The 18,693-nt window shown below is 37.5% G+C and overlaps 4 protein-coding genes across 11 annotated transcripts in view; 1 reads left to right on the top strand and 3 right to left on the bottom strand.

Annotated features, from left to right (window-relative positions):
• LOC107228170 (transcription factor A, mitochondrial) overlaps positions 1-18,693 on the top strand; it is a 150,086-nt gene that overhangs the window by 78,985 nt on the left and 52,408 nt on the right. The window lies entirely within an intron of this gene.
• On the bottom strand, positions 202-3,923 carry LOC124293055. 5 transcript variants are annotated; one of them, XM_046732069.1, is made up of 7 exons: positions 3,389-3,922; positions 2,921-3,218; positions 2,063-2,278; positions 1,713-1,913; positions 1,235-1,557; positions 988-1,156; positions 202-625 (listed from the first exon to the last, which is right to left on the bottom strand). In XM_046732069.1, the coding sequence occupies exons 2-7, from the start codon at positions 3,189-3,191 to the stop codon at positions 372-374; spliced, it is 1,434 nt and encodes a 477-aa protein (XP_046588025.1). In that variant the 5' UTR covers positions 3,192-3,218; positions 3,389-3,922; the 3' UTR covers positions 202-371. The 5 variants fall into 5 exon arrangements, with proteins under 5 accessions (XP_046588025.1, XP_046588026.1, XP_046588027.1 ...); XM_046732070.1 differs by having other exon boundaries at positions 2,921-3,197; XM_046732071.1 differs by having other exon boundaries at positions 3,588-3,922.
• LOC124293017 lies at positions 4,844-6,932 on the bottom strand. The gene is made up of 4 exons (XM_046731913.1): positions 6,597-6,932; positions 6,329-6,471; positions 5,131-6,257; positions 4,844-4,966 (listed from the first exon to the last, which is right to left on the bottom strand). Exons 2-4 carry the CDS (start codon positions 6,465-6,467, stop codon positions 4,844-4,846), a joined length of 1,389 nt encoding a protein of 462 aa, XP_046587869.1. The 5' UTR covers positions 6,468-6,471; positions 6,597-6,932.
• LOC124293057 lies at positions 8,934-16,706 on the bottom strand. Its single transcript, XM_046732076.1, has 8 exons — positions 16,691-16,706; positions 16,389-16,427; positions 12,612-12,863; positions 12,010-12,495; positions 11,752-11,907; positions 11,451-11,668; positions 10,480-10,839; positions 8,934-10,388 (listed from the first exon to the last, which is right to left on the bottom strand). The coding sequence occupies exons 3-7, from the start codon at positions 12,817-12,819 to the stop codon at positions 10,723-10,725; spliced, it is 1,185 nt and encodes a 394-aa protein (XP_046588032.1). The 5' UTR covers positions 12,820-12,863; positions 16,389-16,427; positions 16,691-16,706; the 3' UTR covers positions 8,934-10,388; positions 10,480-10,722.

Here is an 18,693-nt window from a genome sequence, read left to right as displayed (position 1 = left end):
TAGCTATTCATATAATTATCGGAAAAAAGGATAAAGGATAAATTCTAGAATGAATATTTCGCAACGTATGAAAGTTCTATTCATTTATATTATTATATTATTATTTTCTTCAATACATCATATCAGTCAGCAGTAAAGTACGTAGGATTTTTTTTTTAAACATGTAAGTGAAAAATATGTTAGTAGTGAATTTCTTTTTTTTTTAATACATCACTAAATAGAAAATACGTAAGTAACACATATTTTTTTTATTTTTCAAACCCATCAGTGAGTAGAAAAGTACGTAAATAATGACTTTTTTTTTAATACTTTTTTTTTAATCAGTAAGCACAAAAGTACACAACTATTTTGGGAAGTTTTCGAATACGTTACTAAGAAGATTTGTCTGTGGATTTACGAGACAACGATTCCATGCTGGTGCCGCTGCAATGTACATTGACACAAACTGATTGGACTGCAGCGATTGTAGTACTCTTTGCAGCTTTTTTCTTTAGTCGAGATTTACGATGCCCATCCCAATCGACGGCATTACTCAGGCAGTTACCGAGTTCTCGATAAACACTCTTTTCAGTTACATGTGTCATTGATCCCTGCGCTCCCTCTTTGTATTTCAACAAAAGCACATCTGGAAGAAAAGACTTTAGTTAAAAAAACTAAACAACCCTGCTTTCTTTTTCTTCTAAAAGAGCAAATCGTGGTGGAAAGTCTATTAGTTTGTAAAGTTGGTGTCATCAATTTCAAAATTGCTTTAAGTCTTCACGATGATAGGTCTTACCTAGACTGAATCCAACTATACCTACAAGGCGAAGTCTGACATACCCTGAATTGTACTGTAATTTACTTCAAAAACGAAAAGCAGGCAGTTGTCTTTTCTCTTTTTAAAATGGGAAAAACCTTTTGGCATACCTATACGGATTCTTCGAAGATGAGTGAACAAAAATCTATCAGGTATGATTTAACGATTGAGGTTAACGATAATTGTGTTACCCAGCAATATTCCACAAAGTTGTGTCTCTTTGAAAATGCGTTTATCCATGCCAGCCTTCACTGCGTTGAAATTCAAGGCCACATCCCGTGAAATATTTTTTTTCAATAATGCCGTCACATTTTTTGGTAAGGTTGCATTGTGGTCGAAAACGAAATGCAATGTACTAGTCTATAGAGAGATTGAAGCAATGAGTGAGATATTGTATAAGTGACAATACAAATTCAGTATCCAAATTTTTTTACTCACGAATTCTTTACGAAATTTTTTGTCAGCTTTTAATTTCTCGTCGAATGCGTCAAAGTCCTTCAAAGTCGTTACAGGCAGGTTCAGATCATATTGTGTCGTAAAACTTTGGACATTTGCCCCATGAGCATCCATCGCTAAGGCCGATTTTTCAACGATGGCCTTGAGTTTGTCGATGGCTTTGGTTAGCATTTGAACATCGTATCTCAGTCCGCTAAGGATATCACAATCTCTCTGATTCAGTTCAGAGCTATTTTCTTTAGGCACATTTTTTGTGGATTTTGACACTTCACGTGATGATCTTTTGCTCAGTTTTCGTTCAATTTCTAGAACAAAATTTTGATGTAAAAAAATTAATTATAATGATGTATTATTCGACGAGGTTCTTGGTGTTTCTAGAAATTATTCATATCAAATTAGGTTCCAGAAATGTCGAAAAACGGCAATTGAATTAAACAATTTAAATAGTTTTTGTACACACCTTGAACGTGGTTTTTGCCGGTAGAGGAAGCATGTTCTTGTTTTGATTTTTGCTTCGGTTTTTTTCTGGGTTTGATCACATTGCTGTTTTCATCAGCTGTTGACTCATTGTCAGTTTCTGTCATATTTTTAAGTTTTGTATTTTTTTTCTTGGCCTTGATGCTGTTAATACAAGGAATTGGGTCAGATGTTTCAAAGGATGCTGTAACAATATATCCGCACTTCTGATTTTGCACAAGAGTGAAAATTTTGAGGGCCCTATCGAAGAAGCGAAAATTGCGCCGCCATTTTGGTCACCCAAGTGTCTAATTTATATATGTATTATATATATATTGTATATATTATATTTACAGTCTACATTTGATGCATAATCGTCATTCCTGGAGGTGTTAATGGGTTGCACTTGCATCAACTTTTCAGCAATTGCTTTATCGCCTTTGACTTTGATTCTCTGATATGCTTTTTTAGCTGCCTCTGATTTTTTTTCTGGTAACGTTCCATCCTCTGTGTATACAAATTTCTTGTCTGCTAATACTTTGAGACGTTTCATTGCATCATCATAAGTTGCTAGAAGAAGAAAAAATATAACAGAAATTTTTAACCTTCCATTATTTACAAGAAATGTTGCTCTCAGCTGAACTTTTTGATGCTATACAAATTATTTGGCAGTGAAAAATAAATTTTGATAATTTTAACTTTTTATTGCTCGTCTTCACATGTACACGATTCAAAATTGATGTGTTAAAAAGCTCAATGTATATTTGATCGGTATACGTCTAGATCTGAGATCAGAAGACACGAAATCAATCATGTGCTTGTGTTATTCGTTGCCACAACCCACAAAAATATATGAATTTTTGCAAAGCCGGCTTCTACAATATTGACTCTGTTAAAAGTTTCACACGTAGACTATGTGACGGCTACACAGTGCAAGCTTGTGAGCTTCGGATGACCCTCAGAACCCAAGATTTTCATATCTTCTGATTTCAGCTCCGTCGACATATAACTGGGTTTACTTATAACTCTCTGAGAGCAGTGACTTTAAATACTGATCGAATCTTATGGCGTTATAGTGAGACTATACAGACGAACCTTTGTGATATGAACTGAATACGTCATCTTTTCAAAATTTAACAGTTATTCCCCTTTGATGATTATTTCCGAACAATATACAAATCTAATAGAAAACGCAACAGATCATTTACTTACTCGCATGTCCCTTGAGTGTTATTGGGTAGACAGGCCAAGATTCTTGTAGAGGGCTTTGTTCTTTGACGAGCCAACACAAAAGTTCAGAGTCCTCTACTGAATACGGAGGTGGCATGAATTTGCATTGGCATCTGCCAGTCGATGGGTTATAGGAAATCCAAGTCGATGGTACGCATTCTATCGTGCCTCGTTTTTGTTTTCTATTAGGTGGATCGAATTCGACTAATTGAAAAGCCTTGATGGCCTCTTCTGCCTCTTTATCATCTCCCATTATATGCTTAAAATACGAAGAGGGATTCTGTTCATAATATAAAGGCGTCTGTTATATGTATATATGCGCTGTTACAGGTTTAGTAAGATTAGGTTAGGTTAGGGTAGAGTACGCACGTGTCATATTTATATAAATAGTTTCTTATTGTGTCGTAATAAATATAAATGTCTGTACTTGAATATTCAAGGACAACTTACGAAGAATAGTCGATGGCACAGGTAGCTGTTATAAAAAATGATAAGCGATGCAATGTAAGGTTAGCACGTGGGATAACACGTTCAGCGAGCCGTTCGGTATTTGCGCAGCACGTTTTGTGTTTTGTACACTTTTGATCACTTCTCACTTCGTAAAGTTCAAAACAGCTTGCTTTCGTAATAATTTTAATGAACCACTTACAAAAAAATTCCAGCTTTTTCAAATGATTGCAATTTTCGTGAAAGAAAAATCCAGGCACTTCTAGGCTTTTAGGACGCTGTACACAACACGTGCCGGAACGACGATAGTCAACAAGTCGCCACTATCGACATGTCGCCACAGTCACGCGCGTTATTTAAATATCGAGACACATCAGAAACGTCCTCGTCAAAAATAATTCCAGTGTCGGCAATTGATTGACGGTCTTCCCATACTCAAACGAATAATATTGATATATGTATTATACATATATAATATATATGTATATTTATACATATATTATTCGTGAAAATAAGCTTGCGCATTACACCTTGTGACACTCGCCCTGAAATTAAATAGGGATAATAGTACATTTCTAAACAAGTATGGATAAGGCTTTTTGACGAGACGTGAGGTTTACGGCGCGAGCCGAAGGCGAGTGCTTGTAACACGCATGTCAAAAAACCTTATCCATACGAGTTTCGAGTTGTACTTTTCATCACTAGAGCCACGAAATCACGACGAAGTCGCGTTGGTCGAGATTTTGAGGTTAGAGTACTGAAAAATATTATTTATTGTTAAAATATAAAAAGATATCCAGCTACTTTTTTCGGATTAATACAAGTATATACGTAACATTACACTGTATACCACGTTTCAACCGACCTGTGTTAAATTAATGTAATAGAGATATTCCATATGTTTTCTCTCTTCCAGGCAAACGTAATATTATCATTTTGCGTTTGATTTGATCAATAGGGCACGTAATTGTAGTTGCAGATGATCTGTCTTCAAGCACCCATTCTTCCAGCACTCTCGAATCACACGGATACATATACAGCGACTCTTTGATTTTCCATTTTTTTCCAATAATTGTCACGTCTTCTAGATTGTCATCAGGGTACGACATAAGATTTATTTCGAGAATAGTGCCATTTTTAAGAAGAACTACATTATCGGGAGCCTTGACCGAAAGTATATATTTCCCTTTGAATTTCAGTTTCGATATCGCTTTGTGATTCATCCTACAATTTGGGATATCACTATTCTCCTTGAGTATCTCTACATACTGGGGTAGAGTTGCTTTATGATTTTTTATCGAAAATTTCTCATTCAAGCGGCGACAGATTTGAGCCAATGGTCGATTTGGCGAATGGACTAACTTTTTTATGTGACCGAGTGCATTTTCAAAAGGAAATGTAGTTATCTTTGTAAGGGAGCACTTCATGTTCTTAGCATCATCGGCCATATGAATTAAGTTATGAAGGTTCATGATTTGCGAATCTGGGCCATAATATTGGCGCATAACTAAGAAAAAACTTCTGAGATACTTCTTTGCAAACCTGTTGTACCTGAGGGCTAGATCTTCGCAGCATAAAATTCTGCATGCCGCATGAAATAATAAAAAATGTTTATATAGTCTATTGTTCAAAATACCCTTCAAGACTACAACTCCACAATATAATAGAAAAAATCTAAACTCGGTGGCCTTCCACTTTGCTATAAACGCTACGGACCGTGGTTTACGTTGAAATTCAGAAGTTACCAGAATTTTTAAATACTCCATTCTGCGAGACAGTTCGATTCGACTTCTGCGGCCTAGTCTGAGATGGAGATTGCCTAAAAGCCAAAAGTCTTTCAAAAGTTTCTTCATCACACCATGACAAGCTAAGTGCAAGAAATCGAGAATAAATAACAAGACCAAGTTTACTGCAGGTCTTAAACGTAGCAATGGCGAAACACTATTGTGATGCTCTCGCTGCCTTTGTCTATTAAAGTCCTCAGCACTTCGTTCAGGACAATCCGCATCAGGAAATACAGTAGATCTGCCAGGTCTGCATCCTCTCACGGTACACCTTTCACACGCATAATATCCAGTATGACCCTTAACACATTTGAGGAAAGACCTAGCTGGCGTATCACATATGAAACTTTGAATTTTTACTTGAAACAGTCTGCCATTAATGTCAATACCATTCGCTGATAGTTGGTTCATTTCCTCAATGAACTCATCCAAGAACTCATCAACTCTTTTTGGTTTTGTAGAACCTGCGTATATAGCTACAGGCACCGGTTCGTATATGTCTGGTTCGTGGACAACTTTACACAAAATGGGCCACAGTTGAGTGTTACTTGATTTAAAGAGAGGCAGTCCGTCGACATTAACTTGGATCAAAATTTCATTACCTATGTGCACTTCTTCATTGACACAGGCTCGAAGCCTTTCAGCAATACCAAAGTACACGAATTGTCCCATATTTCCATCATAATCTTCCATGTCTTGTATATCATAGGCCACTGCCGATGTACGTAGAAATGTTTTTGCTGTCTTTGGAAGTTCAGGCAGCAATCTTCTCCTCAAAATCACCAAAAGCCCATCCAATTGAGAATGACTAAGGTGTTCTTTTATTGCCCATTTTCGAATTTCCTCAGCTTCATTTCGTTCATTCAAACTATCGTCAGTCGCTTCATTTATAGATGAGCCGATATCACTGTTTTCATCAATGACACTGGCTGATGATACACTTTCTTCGTGGTCTATCTGAGAACCGTCACCTGAGTCACCATTCTCTTCGTCGATCTCACTTTGGCTATGTTCAAGTAATTGTTCAGAAATACCACCCTCGGATACATCTTCTTCAGACCTATTACTATTTTCTTGATCACTGACACCTGCAATTCATACTTGCTTTATAACAACTGAAATTTTATTTCACTTATAGGTTGATGCTTATATTACACACATTCAGTTTCGGAGTTGATGTCAGAGTCACTGTCATCATTTAGCGGATGGTTCTGTGGCACAATAGTGTTTTGATGAACGAAACGATGCCTTCGCACACGGTCGCGTGTTCGTCGTCGTTTTTCAATTATGTTATTCATTATGCTGAAATAGATAGACAATAAAACATAAAAATGATAGGATAGAAATTTTTAGGTTATGTTACCTTCAAAACATATTTACTATGGTATTCTACATTCCCATTACGAAGATTACGAAAATCAACTCACAAATATCACAGTGGACGTCTGGAGTAAACTTTAAAAATTATAAGTTGGAGTACTGATAAATAATGGTAAACACCGGTAATAAGTTTTCATCAGCGAACAACGACCAGTTTCTGGACAGTGTTGGCTAGGGAACGCGGAATTGGGCCGAACTCGCCAATGCCGAGGCAGGGCCTGTACAGGTTGCGCTAGCCAGTAAATCACTACGAGGTGCTAGAGAGTAGCCTGGCTTTCCAGTTCAAATTTCTGCACGGGGAGTCTTTCAAGTACTTGTTTCCAATAGGTTTCCTCTCTTTGGATTAAATTTTGATTCTCATCATCGATGGTTTTTCTACAATCTAAACGGACTTTGAGTTCTTTCCAGTCTGTCATGCATTCAATATGCATTTTGGATTTTTCATGCGAGCTCAAACTGTCTTGCAAGTGCCGCCAGGATCTAAATCCGGTCGATTGCAATTGGGTTGGAATGTTGCGGAGGCCAAACAATTTGCAGCAAAAACAATAAACGGAATCCTTAGTCTCTGAATAAATTAACCAGGATCTCTCCATTTTTTCGCCATTCTTCAGGGTTCGATAACAATTTTCTATGGTGAAGCGCCGGCGATCTGTATCAAAAGGAAAAATTGTATTCCGATCTATTTTTGTAGGCCCTAGCTTTACCAATGCTACGCATGAACTGTCGCTGATGTTATTCGGCCACTTAGCAGGATCTTGCCAATCAATATTTGATACTGTAGAATCTTTTTCTATAACTTTTTCTGCCAAGTTGTTTCTATCTGTAGCTATCGTCATATCTCCGGTATTCACTGACTGAGCGTCCAAATTTCCATCAGAATCGACGGCGTCCTTGGAAGGTGGACAAACGGGGTCTAAATCATCCGTGGTTTGGCTACATTCACCACCCTCATTATCAGACCTCAACCGCTTAACATAGCCTTGAAAAAAAACAGCACTTTTTTTGTCCGCTTCACATCGAGCTTTTTTTAATTTCCGCTTTTGGGACCCTGATAAGTCTTTGGGCTTGTTCATAATGACTATCGACTATGACTTGTGCAATCCAACAATTACAAAAATAAATTCAGAAAAATTCACTCAAATCGTAATTTATGCAATGTAAGTCAAGTTGAACGCGGTTAATTAATGTTAAGTAATATGAATATCCGTAGAAATGCCTATATTAAAGATTGTGCCCTAAACGTGATCGGCCGCTGCCTGACCGGAACGTCGGCAGCTTCTGATTAAATGTCTCGTCGATATCCGAGAGTTTGCAAATTACTAGTAATTTCAAAAGAGCATTGAGAATAAAAAATAAGAAACAACAATAGGTAGCGAGAAAATTTTCAAGAAATGTTCACGTTGTTGAAAGAGTTCCTATGGAATATGCGAATACAGCGGTTCAGCTAGACAGAGCGTAGCAGTGAATCCACAGTCCATACAAGTTACAAGCAGCGTGGTCTGATAGTAGTCTCTGGGCACGCCGCGCCACACGACGTAGCTTGACGTTTGAGCTATAAACTGGCGCATGCGCTGCAGCCGAACAAATTGTCGTGGGGGCCGTCGGTCCAGCCAACACCCCGCGCGGTCCGTGCTCGCCGGTAACCTAGTACAGCAGCGTGAGCCGTACAATGTTTCTACAAGGGCCCAATCGTTCAACCTCATTTTATAATTTTTTTTTCATATTTTTTTTCTTACACCTATCATCTCGATGTTCACGCACAGGATAATGTATTATTGCAGTTAACCTTATTCCGAAAAAAAGTCTTATTTTCTTCAGTCTTTGGGCCCCCTCGGGAACAGGGCCCCGGGCGGTTGCCCGGTTAGCCCATACCTAGCGCTGGCGCCGCACATCAATGTCGCTAGGTAACTCGAACCGTGGGAGTTTTCGCCACTCATCGTCAACTGCCTGGTATTGCTCCTCTTTAACGATACGCGGCAAAGACTGCATCAACGACAGCAGACTGGGGACAGTTCTGCGAGTTTTTTCCAGCATCGCATTCGTCGGTTTCAAAGCCGATATTTTTTGCAAGACGACATCTTCGAATCAGGGAAGCAATCTTTCAGCAAATCCGTGAAGTGGTTTGCAACGCGGAACGAGATGTTGTGCCCGCACAGCACTCAATATTGTAGCAACCTGGCAGCAATGTAACATGCAACATTAGTAATATTGCGGGCAACGTTGCGGACATATTGCAGCATTGTTGCAATGTCCTCCTATTTCATTGCAATGCAATATTTCTACAATCTTTCAATATAACATTTCAGTAATATTTCGATGTTATATTGCTGAATTTTTTTCAATAGAATAATGCACACAGTTCAACTTGCACGTTATTTTATATTTATCACTTCACATGATAATACTGTACATATATGTATACTTTTAGAAAACACAACAGTTTTTCACTTGGATATGCTTGAAATATAGATATGAGATTACGGTCTACTTAAGATCGACCTTTACTTAAAAACCAAAAACATAACATTTTACTTAAAAACCAAAAATATAACATTTTACTTAAAAACCAAAAACATAACATTTTTCTTTCACTCTTCATCTTTACATATTATGCTCAAAATTATAGGTACACATTGACAGTGGAAAGATCAAAGGCCTTAAGCCACCCTATTTGCGAAATGTGATTTAATGCATTAACAAATGCTCTGTATCGTGCATGGCACATACGACAACGTTCGAAACTATTATTATTATTATTATTATTATTATTATTATTATCTACGGCAATAAAATTTGAGTTAAGTATTACTTTGATTTTAGTCTGGAATTCTTTTTCTGGTCAACAGCTTCAATTCACTATAAAAGAATGGCTAGCTTCACAAGTGACTTGTTTATTACTACTCGTAGAAAAAAAACGCAATCTTCAAAAATTTTCTATTTCCTGAACACTAAATAAGAATAGATAAAAAAAATCACTTGTAAAATGTGACTTTGGTTGTTTCAGGAATAAGTGATTCATATTTGCAAGAATAATTTCAAACAATCTCTTCTGCTAGTGTGACCTTTCCACTGTGACATTCTGATGAGATCACGGTCCACTTAGTGACCTTTAAAACAAACAAAAAACATTGTTATACTTCTTCATCACTGTAATATGTATACGCTTAAACTATTCTCGTTGTATAGTAGACTAAAATAAGAAAGGTACTTAGAAAAATAGAGCTTGAATAATGGCAAGTGAATACATTCTTCATATGAGAGTCAAATAATAATTCAAGCATATATTTCTCAAATCAAGTATAATTCTTTAGATAAATTCTTGATTCAAAAAAATATTTGATGAATTATATTTGAAATAAATGGAGAGAAGAAAGAGAAAGAAGAAAAAAAGAAAAGAAAAATAAATGAATTAATTTTATATCTCACATTAAGAATGTATTAATTTGGCACTATTCAAGCTCCATTTTTTCTGGAATCAAGTAATTCTGCTTGAATTTTTTTTCTCTCGGTATAATGGGATTATGGAAGATTAAAAATTAAACGGTATTACTCAGAATTTGTGGCTGTGTCTTCTTCAGAACTTACAGCCTCCTCAGTACGGTTTTCTGCAGTAGCAGCTACCTTAGTACGGTTCTCAGCGCTTGCAGTTTCCTTAAGACGGTTTTCACCGTTTGCAGCTTCCTTAGTACGGTTTACAGCTTTTGTTGCAGCAGATTTATTCTGTTTTGTAGTTTTGGCTACATCCCTCATATTTCTCAGTTTCGCTTGAGCAAGCCACTTACTTATTATCTCCGCGAATATTACATCTGATGCTCCTGGCACTCTTACACGTACTGTTTCTAAAAAATAGTGCGTATAGTCATTTACCACAAAGCAGTATTTTCAGAGTTTGGAAATTTATTAATTATTTTAAATCAATTTAGTGCATACTCATCACAAGCCGGACCAATCGTAACTCTTTGAAAAATTTTTTCCCTTTAAATCTGTTGGGATTTGTGCTCTGTGTCGGAATTAATTATGAGCGGGATAGTATTGTGAACGGAGAGATTAATCAGCACACACGTTGAGTTTTAGCGAGTACGGAGGAGATATATTTTAGAGAGAGCCAACGGCCCAATACAAAAGTCACTAGGTCTAACCTAGTTAGTCATAACTAGTTGGATGTTCTCCATTTCAACAAAATCCAGCCCAACTGTATTGCTGAGCTAGTGGGTTTGACATCAATTTGCCAAGCATTTTGGACGTACTTGCATTGGCATCCGTCCCACCGAATCTTTTCAACCATTGAATCTGAAATAAATGACATGACATGTATTTCAATCAAAATATCACACTCCGCATCGATCGCTGAAATTGCGTAACACAACGAGCTTTTATTTTACAGCATACACTCAGTTTCTACATTTTATTTCCATCTTGGACAAAAGGTCGTATTAATTTCAAAAATCAGCTGTAAATCATGAAATACAGAGAGAATTGACTAAACTTTTATGGAATTGCACGTTTAAGGGAAGACCCTAGTGAAAAAAGTCGATTTTTGTACAGTAAGGTTTTGTATAGTATATAAGGTTCGATCCTTGAAAGCATGTTCCATTTCTTAGACTTTGGTAGTACAGGGCTAAATATAAACTTTCAACACCCTGCGATGAAAACTAAAATGCAAGGAGCCTTTCGCAGACCCTGTACGCAGGAATTTTAAGAGGTGCTCCGAAAGGCTCCTTTTGCGTCTCAATTTTCATCGCTGGGTGTTGAAAGTTTATATCTAGCCTTGTACTACCAAAATCTAAGAAATGGAACACGTTTTCATGAATCCAACCTCTTGTACTATAACTTCGCCCCTTTTATACTTCACTCTACAAAATAATGCTCATTAAAATGCAGCATATTGTAAAACATAATACCATCTTAGCACAGAACGTCGCATTTTTCAGTTTTTCATCGAATCTGGTAAGTTCGGCAACGTCTCGTAACGGCAGACCAAGGTCCTCCTCATCTTCTGAATCGAATTCCGCAAGGTGTAAATTATGGCTACGCTCATCCAACACAACCAGTTTTTTATCTAACTCTTTCACATAGTGTAGCAGTTTGTTGAGTTTCGACAACATTAGTTTCATGAAGCCTACATGTGAACATGAGACATGGTATTGAGATTTTGCACAATAGTATTACAATGCAATCTATATGATAACTATATATAAATACCTTCAGTTGTAAAAACGTCATTTGGATCATCTCGCGTCTTGTGTAGTCCTTTATGCGTCGTTAGTTCAGTAACATCATCTTCTGGAATTTTTGTCTTTGAAGTATGTGACGGGGGCAAAGGTTGTGACGACTTACGTTGGTTTGTACCATGATTTGCTGTATTGAAACGTATGGATAATGGTAATTTTTGTAATGCTATCTCATTGTTTGTTGAATTGTGCTGCGGATTTGGGTCGAAAAATCAATTACAAAATGTACCTGATTTTGTCAAAGAGTCATTAAGCTCTGTGAAACTCCGTTCGAGCTCGTTGAAGGCACGATTCTCTTTCTGTAAAGATAAAGTTCCACGATTGGAGTCATGTCTTCCTTCAGAGCTGCTGATTTCGTAACCCCTCCTTAGCGGAGGTTCGCCTAAACCTGTAATACTTCGTTCAAGTTCGGTTGAAGCGCGATTATCTTTCTGTGAAGATGAAGACCCATGATTGGCGTGGTGTTTTCTTTCAGTGCTGCCAGTTTTGCTCCGACTTTCGTAAAACTGTGGGACTGGGGGAAATGGTTGTAGTTTGCTCTGTCTTTGTTCTTCGCAGATCTCTGAATCTGACGAACTGAAATGCTTTTTAGCCTTTTCTCGCCTTCTTTTCTTTGCTTGAATAGCTTCGGCTTCATCGTTCGACGAAGCGGTTTCCTCCATATTTGAGGTCTCTTCAGCTAAGCACAACTTCTCCATCCCTTTCTCGTAGCTATCTACAGTAGGATATCAATTTCGTAAAATATTAGAGAATATCAATTGTAATTCTACAACGAAAAAACTCAGGTAATGTTAATGCACTACTGACTTTATATTCAATATGAAATTATACCTGCAGTGCTAAATATTCTTTTGACGTTGAAATACTCCCAGTCTTTGCCACCATCGTTGGGTATAATTGAACGAATAACAGCCTTATTCACATCATATTGATTTCGGAAATGACTTGGCCAGCAGCATGAGGTTTTGTCTTTGTTCAACCACAGTGTTGGCACTAAGTGTAGGCCATCCTCAAACTCTACTACGGAGTAATTTGCCATCTTTCTTTTTTTTCTAAAGTATAATATTGCAATCTTCCAGTCCTCTGCAAAAGTATTTTAACCATACGCATACAGTATCATACGCCACTACCATACGCAATGCATCAACATATCACAAGGAGAAAAAAAATTGCATGACGTATTGTTTTGATTATTTAGTGAAAATTACTATGATATACTGTGGATTACTGGCACTACAACGTAATTACGTTTATAAGGCATTTTCCATAGTTTGCACTTAAGTTGGTTAACGGGCCAAAAATGTAACGCTGAGTTACTCGCTGATACAATTTTGATGTCAAATCTGCTAGACTCGCAAGGTACTGAATAAAGATTATCTACATACTTTAATTCTTTTCCAACTACGTACATTTCGGTATCACTTCTTTGAATAATATTTTTAACCACTATGCACTTGCCATTTTTTAACATACAACAGTTGTTACGATGACTGTCACAGTTTATATTGAATAGGTGACTCGAAATTACTTTGTATTGCAACTTTACGTTAGAACAGCCAGCTAATGGTCCGTCAGAGTGCAGATTCGTGAAGCACAGCTTTGAAGTAGACAAATGATCCCTTGCTTGATAACCTGACCTAGTTACTTGAATCTCGTGATATCTTTTCGCCAACTGTTCCAAAGGTTTTTCGCTTTTCCTTAGAAGTTTTTTAATTGAGGATAAGAAGTTTTCGAATCGAAATGCACTGAATGCATCTAATGGTCCGTATTTTCTTGCGTCAGAGGTCAGGTGAAGCAAATTATGTATATTGTGAGAAACGTGTTCTTCACCATATAGAGTTGCAAATGAAGCAACAAAATGTTTCAGCAAATTCTCGGCATAATCAAGGTGCTCATTGTTTTGACACAAAATTGGATTCACCAAAATTGTAATAGCAATGTGTAAAGTAATGAAATGTTTGTACACATCCTCCTTGACAATGTCTTTTAATACTACAGGACCAGTATATAAGAGAAAATTCCGAAATTCAGTGGCTTTCCAGCGATGAACATCACGCAAAGCCCGTGGTCTTCTAGCAAAGTCATTCGGTGTTGTATCACGCAGCGACAGCAGCAAGTCCGAAATTCTATTGACCGATTCCGCCGGTATTCTTACCGATACAGGACCGTTTTCCACCCCAAGCAAAATTACTTTTTTAGTGGCACCATGACATACCAGATGCAAATAATCCCGGGGTACTCCGGATACTGGTCCAAAATACGGCACAGTATTTAATACCGTATAACCAGTTTGATAGTCTTCATAAATTCTCATTGCAAAATCTTGATCTGTCCTCAATCGCGTATTTGCCGTTAGATTTGAAAAACACATTCGGTTTCGTTTCCAGGATCCTGCAATTGTACATGTAGTACAACTGTAATATCCTGTATGTGGTTTTACATTTAAAACAAAAGATTTTGCTGGGGTGTCACAAATGAGCGCATGCAATCTAATCTCTAGCCGTTTCTCATTGACACGAAATCCATTATTTATCATGGTAATCAGTTCATTTACAAATGGCCGTAGATATTCGTTAGAATCATTTGGTTTATTATACCCATAATAAGCCCCTACAATATAAACTTTTTTACATATATCGTTCGAGCACAGTATCGGCCACAACTCAGCCTTCGATGATTTAAATAATGGCAATCCATCTATATTCACTAATAAATTAATATTCTGCACATCTTCGTTGCTATCAAGTACCATTTGTTGAATGACAATGCATAAACCAAAGTGACAATAACTTCCATTAGCCAAGGGTTCCACATTCGTTGTTCTAGGAGTTCTTAGTAACGTTCTTATATCTTTCGGAAAACTGTAATTTGTGTATTTTCGTAAAAGACTCAACATTAAATTACATGTATTTTGAGGGACATTTTGTTCAATGGCCCAAAACGCCACATCCTTTTTAAATTTCTTGCATAAGTCATTGTCACTTTCAGAATCATCGAAGGAATCAATTTCAGACTGGCTGTGTACTTCTTCATTAAATGATGCATCGTCATTTGATGAAGTGTGGCTATCACTGTTTGATAATGTGTCAGTACTATCATCATTATCAAAATCGTGAATAACATATCTCCCCTCACCCTCGTTAAAAGTACTGTCTAACTCGTTTTCAGTATTCGATGTTACCGAAGACTCTTCAACTGGGCTTTCTACTACCTGCGCAATTATATCCACATTCTCTAAATCTGCCTCTGTTACCTTTCGAATAATTCGTCTAACATGTCTTACTGTGTAGCTTCTTTTCATTCTGAGAATTTTTGACACGTATTCAACACGAAACTCTTATGAAAGTTTCGAAAGTACCTGTAGCATTGAGCTGAAAGTAGATACTTTTGAAAGAAGGTTGAGGGGCAAGTCTGGAAAGAGTGAAAATAAATATTGTTAAAATACAGATGTGGAGGGAACAAAACAAAATGATTAAGCACAGCAGACTTCTTTAAAATTGTAAATATTCAGCATCATTGTTGCTGTTCTTTTTTCTTTGAATTTCCTATCTAATTATGCATATAGCAATTATAGGCAGTACTAAATGAATTTGTTTCAAGTTTGTTTAGGACATGTAATTGCAGTAGAGTTCAAAGATTTTCTTCGATACCTCCGCAACGAGAGACAGTTACCATTAATTATTCAACTATAAGTTTAAAAACTGGGGAGTCGCGGTGGCTCGTGGGCAAGAGCCCAGACTGGCATACGGCAGAGCCTGGGTTCGCGCCCCTCCCGGTACCACTGAGATTTTTCAAAGTAAAAAAAAATGAGCCGTCACGGGACGCCTGGCAGATGTGAAACATCGACATTATTTTGTAAAATTAAAATTAATTATAATTAATAATCAATTTAAAAAAATTAAAATTAATTAAAATTAATAATCAATTAAAAAAAATAATTTGTTTTTAAGTAAAACACAGGTTAGGTGTACCGTAGTAAACAACACTGTATACACTATGGAGTATACACTATAGGTATCCGAGCTCAGTGTGGCGAGAGAGATGGCTTAACGCCGGATCGAGTGGGAAGAGAATCGTACAGTCGATTGCGCATGGCGACGCGTCGCCACACCGTACACACTACTACATATAGACTGTATATATATACCATCATATAGCGTGGCGACGCGTCGCCACGGCATGCGTCGCCACGGCATGCGTCGCCACGCCAGAAATCGGTTTTACGTGCGGCTATAGATGTTTCACATCAAAATACTCATGTACCTCATCCGCGCCTCCCGGTGGTTCGGAACCCACCTAAAATTGTAGGGCCACAGTTGAGATAACGAAAAGGAAAAAAAAGGGGAAGGAAAAAAATGGGGCAGACGCCGGGAGGCTTGCTGACATAATAACCTAACCTAACCTAAGTTTAAAAACTATATGTCAATACAACTCATCGACGAGCAATTAATTTTCGGTAATGAATTATTTATTTCTTTACTTATTCTCGTTTTTCATTTTGTTTTTATTGGATTCTGTCGCTTCCCTTTTTTATAGCTCCTTTAATTTACGAGCGGTTTGAAAACGTTCTAATCTAGTGTTATTTAAGGAACATGTTCTGGTACTGACCTTTGATTACTACGAACAGCTTTTGTAGAGTAATAATACCTGCAAACATAAAAATTACGCTATATCTTACGTTGAATTTCACTACAGAGGAGGGAAATATATACACATTATTCGACATAACCTCGCCATCGGTATGTACATACCGCGCAAGACGACGCATTCATAAAATTGAAACAATTAACACTGATTTAATGTATATCAAAGACCACAAATTGGGAACAAAGTGAATGCGTATGAATTCAGACGTTTCAGAGGGATAAAAGCGTATTTATACATAAATATAGAAATATTCAAATACTTACCAAACTCTCGACCACGCGGTCTTCATCCCAACGCTCGGCCATGCAACTTTATGGCTGCAAATTATTTAGGTCAAGATGGATGCGCGCGGGCGTAACGTCGGGGCGGGCGCGAATTGGCGCGAAAACACAACTACGCCACGCGTGAGGTTTTAAGAGCAGACACAAAGTGCGAATGGCGGTAATTTCGAAACCAATTAATTGCCGGCAAGAAAATGAGCATTTGTAATATCTCTTTAATCAATATTTTGTTATGATATGTTGCGACTTGAAGATGGGTATCGAGAGTGAAGTAAAATACAGCCTTTTATTGTATTTGTTGACTTTATTTGTTGAATAAGATTCTTGAAATAATAACAAAAAGGGCGCCTTTTGTTCTTGTTTCAGTAAAAACGTTATGTGTTAATATAGAGTGATATTCTGACATTAATTTTGTTGTCTGACTGACGGTGTATTGCACAAGATAATGACGATCGAGACGGATTCTCTTACAGCTTTCTTATTGTCTTTTGACACGTCCATTACTGACTGACTGACTAGTTTTGTCATTTTGTGTTCTGCGCATGTCGCTACACAACTTAAAGAGATTCTTAAGGCGCATTCACATTGCGCTTAGTGCTATCTTAAATCTAGTTTCCATGTATCATGGTTAAAGTAATTAATCTTAACATGATACGTACCAAAATAATAGTGAATAAAAAAATAGAGTATATTTTTTTTTGGGGCGTCAATTTTGTGGATAAGTATAAATAAATTACTTGAATGACTTTCTTACGACTATATTTTGAATGGATTTTTGTTAGACATACTGAACATTTTGAGATCCGCCACAAAATTGATTTGCCCCGTCTCACACCACCCTATGCAGCTCCCCTACTTTCGAATACTGCGGTCACCTAGGCTATGCATAATTGAACATTAACTTTCGGAAAGCACATATGTATATATCAGTTTGATGTTGCTGCAATCTTACTGCAATCTTGCTGCAATTATGACGGGCAAGTTGTGTGAATTGCAATATTGCAGCAATCCATCTGCAATGTTTCATATGGAAGCTGTCACTTGTAATATTGCTACAATGTGTCTGCAACGTGGCAACCGCAACTGCAATATTGCAATATTGCTGCAATGTTGGTGCAATATTGTGTGCCGTGCGGGTGGTCCACCATGAACCCACAAAGTTTTATTTCAGCCCTCATCGTAGATTTACTCATTGGAATCTCTCTGCTACTTTGATCCACGAAGGCATTAATTGATCGTTGATTCGATAGCGACTCAGTTTTTAACAAATGCGAGCGTGTTTTGAAATGATTGCGGATAACTGCGATTTCTGCAGTAAAATTAACGTTGCACAAAGTGCATTTTGCTTTGAAGTTATTAACTGGATCTCGGCTCAACCAGCTTTTAAAATTGCTCTCCGCCAGCCAAGCATCGCGGAACCTTTGAGGTCGACGAAAGCTCGGAACTGTTGGACGTGCTTTTTTTTCAGTGGCGTATTTTCACCCGAATCATCAGAGCTCATTCTAAAAAACAATATAGTAATAGTATATACATTATGCATATGATCTTCAACATGTCTGATAAAAAACCTATCCGATACGATGAGCTGCGAGCCGCGACAGAGGCAGTGGCAGAGGCAGACACAGCTATACATTAAAGAAAAAATCGAGGTTGACGCAGATACTTACACGAAAAATAGAAATAAACCACGTTTATTATTAGCTGCAATTTTTCCTGTAATAATCGGTTAAATAACTGGCCACTCGATCTCGGGTATCTCCAATAAACATAAATGGGGGATTTTGCAATTATACTGAGTTATTTTACGGCTCTCGAGAATGCAAGTGTTTTGAATTCCAACAAAACACGTATTATGGACCGAAGCCGATACACGGCATCTTACGAGAGAAGCTGTTGGATATATCCACCTATACATACGAATACCAACCCCCTGCCACCAAACGCTGGCTTCCCGGAGGTCCCCCTTCTCGTTGCGCATGCGTAGT

This window comes from Neodiprion lecontei, chromosome 2 (assembly GCF_021901455.1).
Source record: "Neodiprion lecontei isolate iyNeoLeco1 chromosome 2, iyNeoLeco1.1, whole genome shotgun sequence".
Classification (NCBI taxonomy): domain Eukaryota; kingdom Metazoa; phylum Arthropoda; class Insecta; order Hymenoptera; family Diprionidae; genus Neodiprion; species Neodiprion lecontei.
The sequence above is the reverse complement of the archived record's forward strand: the minus strand, read 5'-3'. Positions and strand labels throughout refer to the sequence as shown.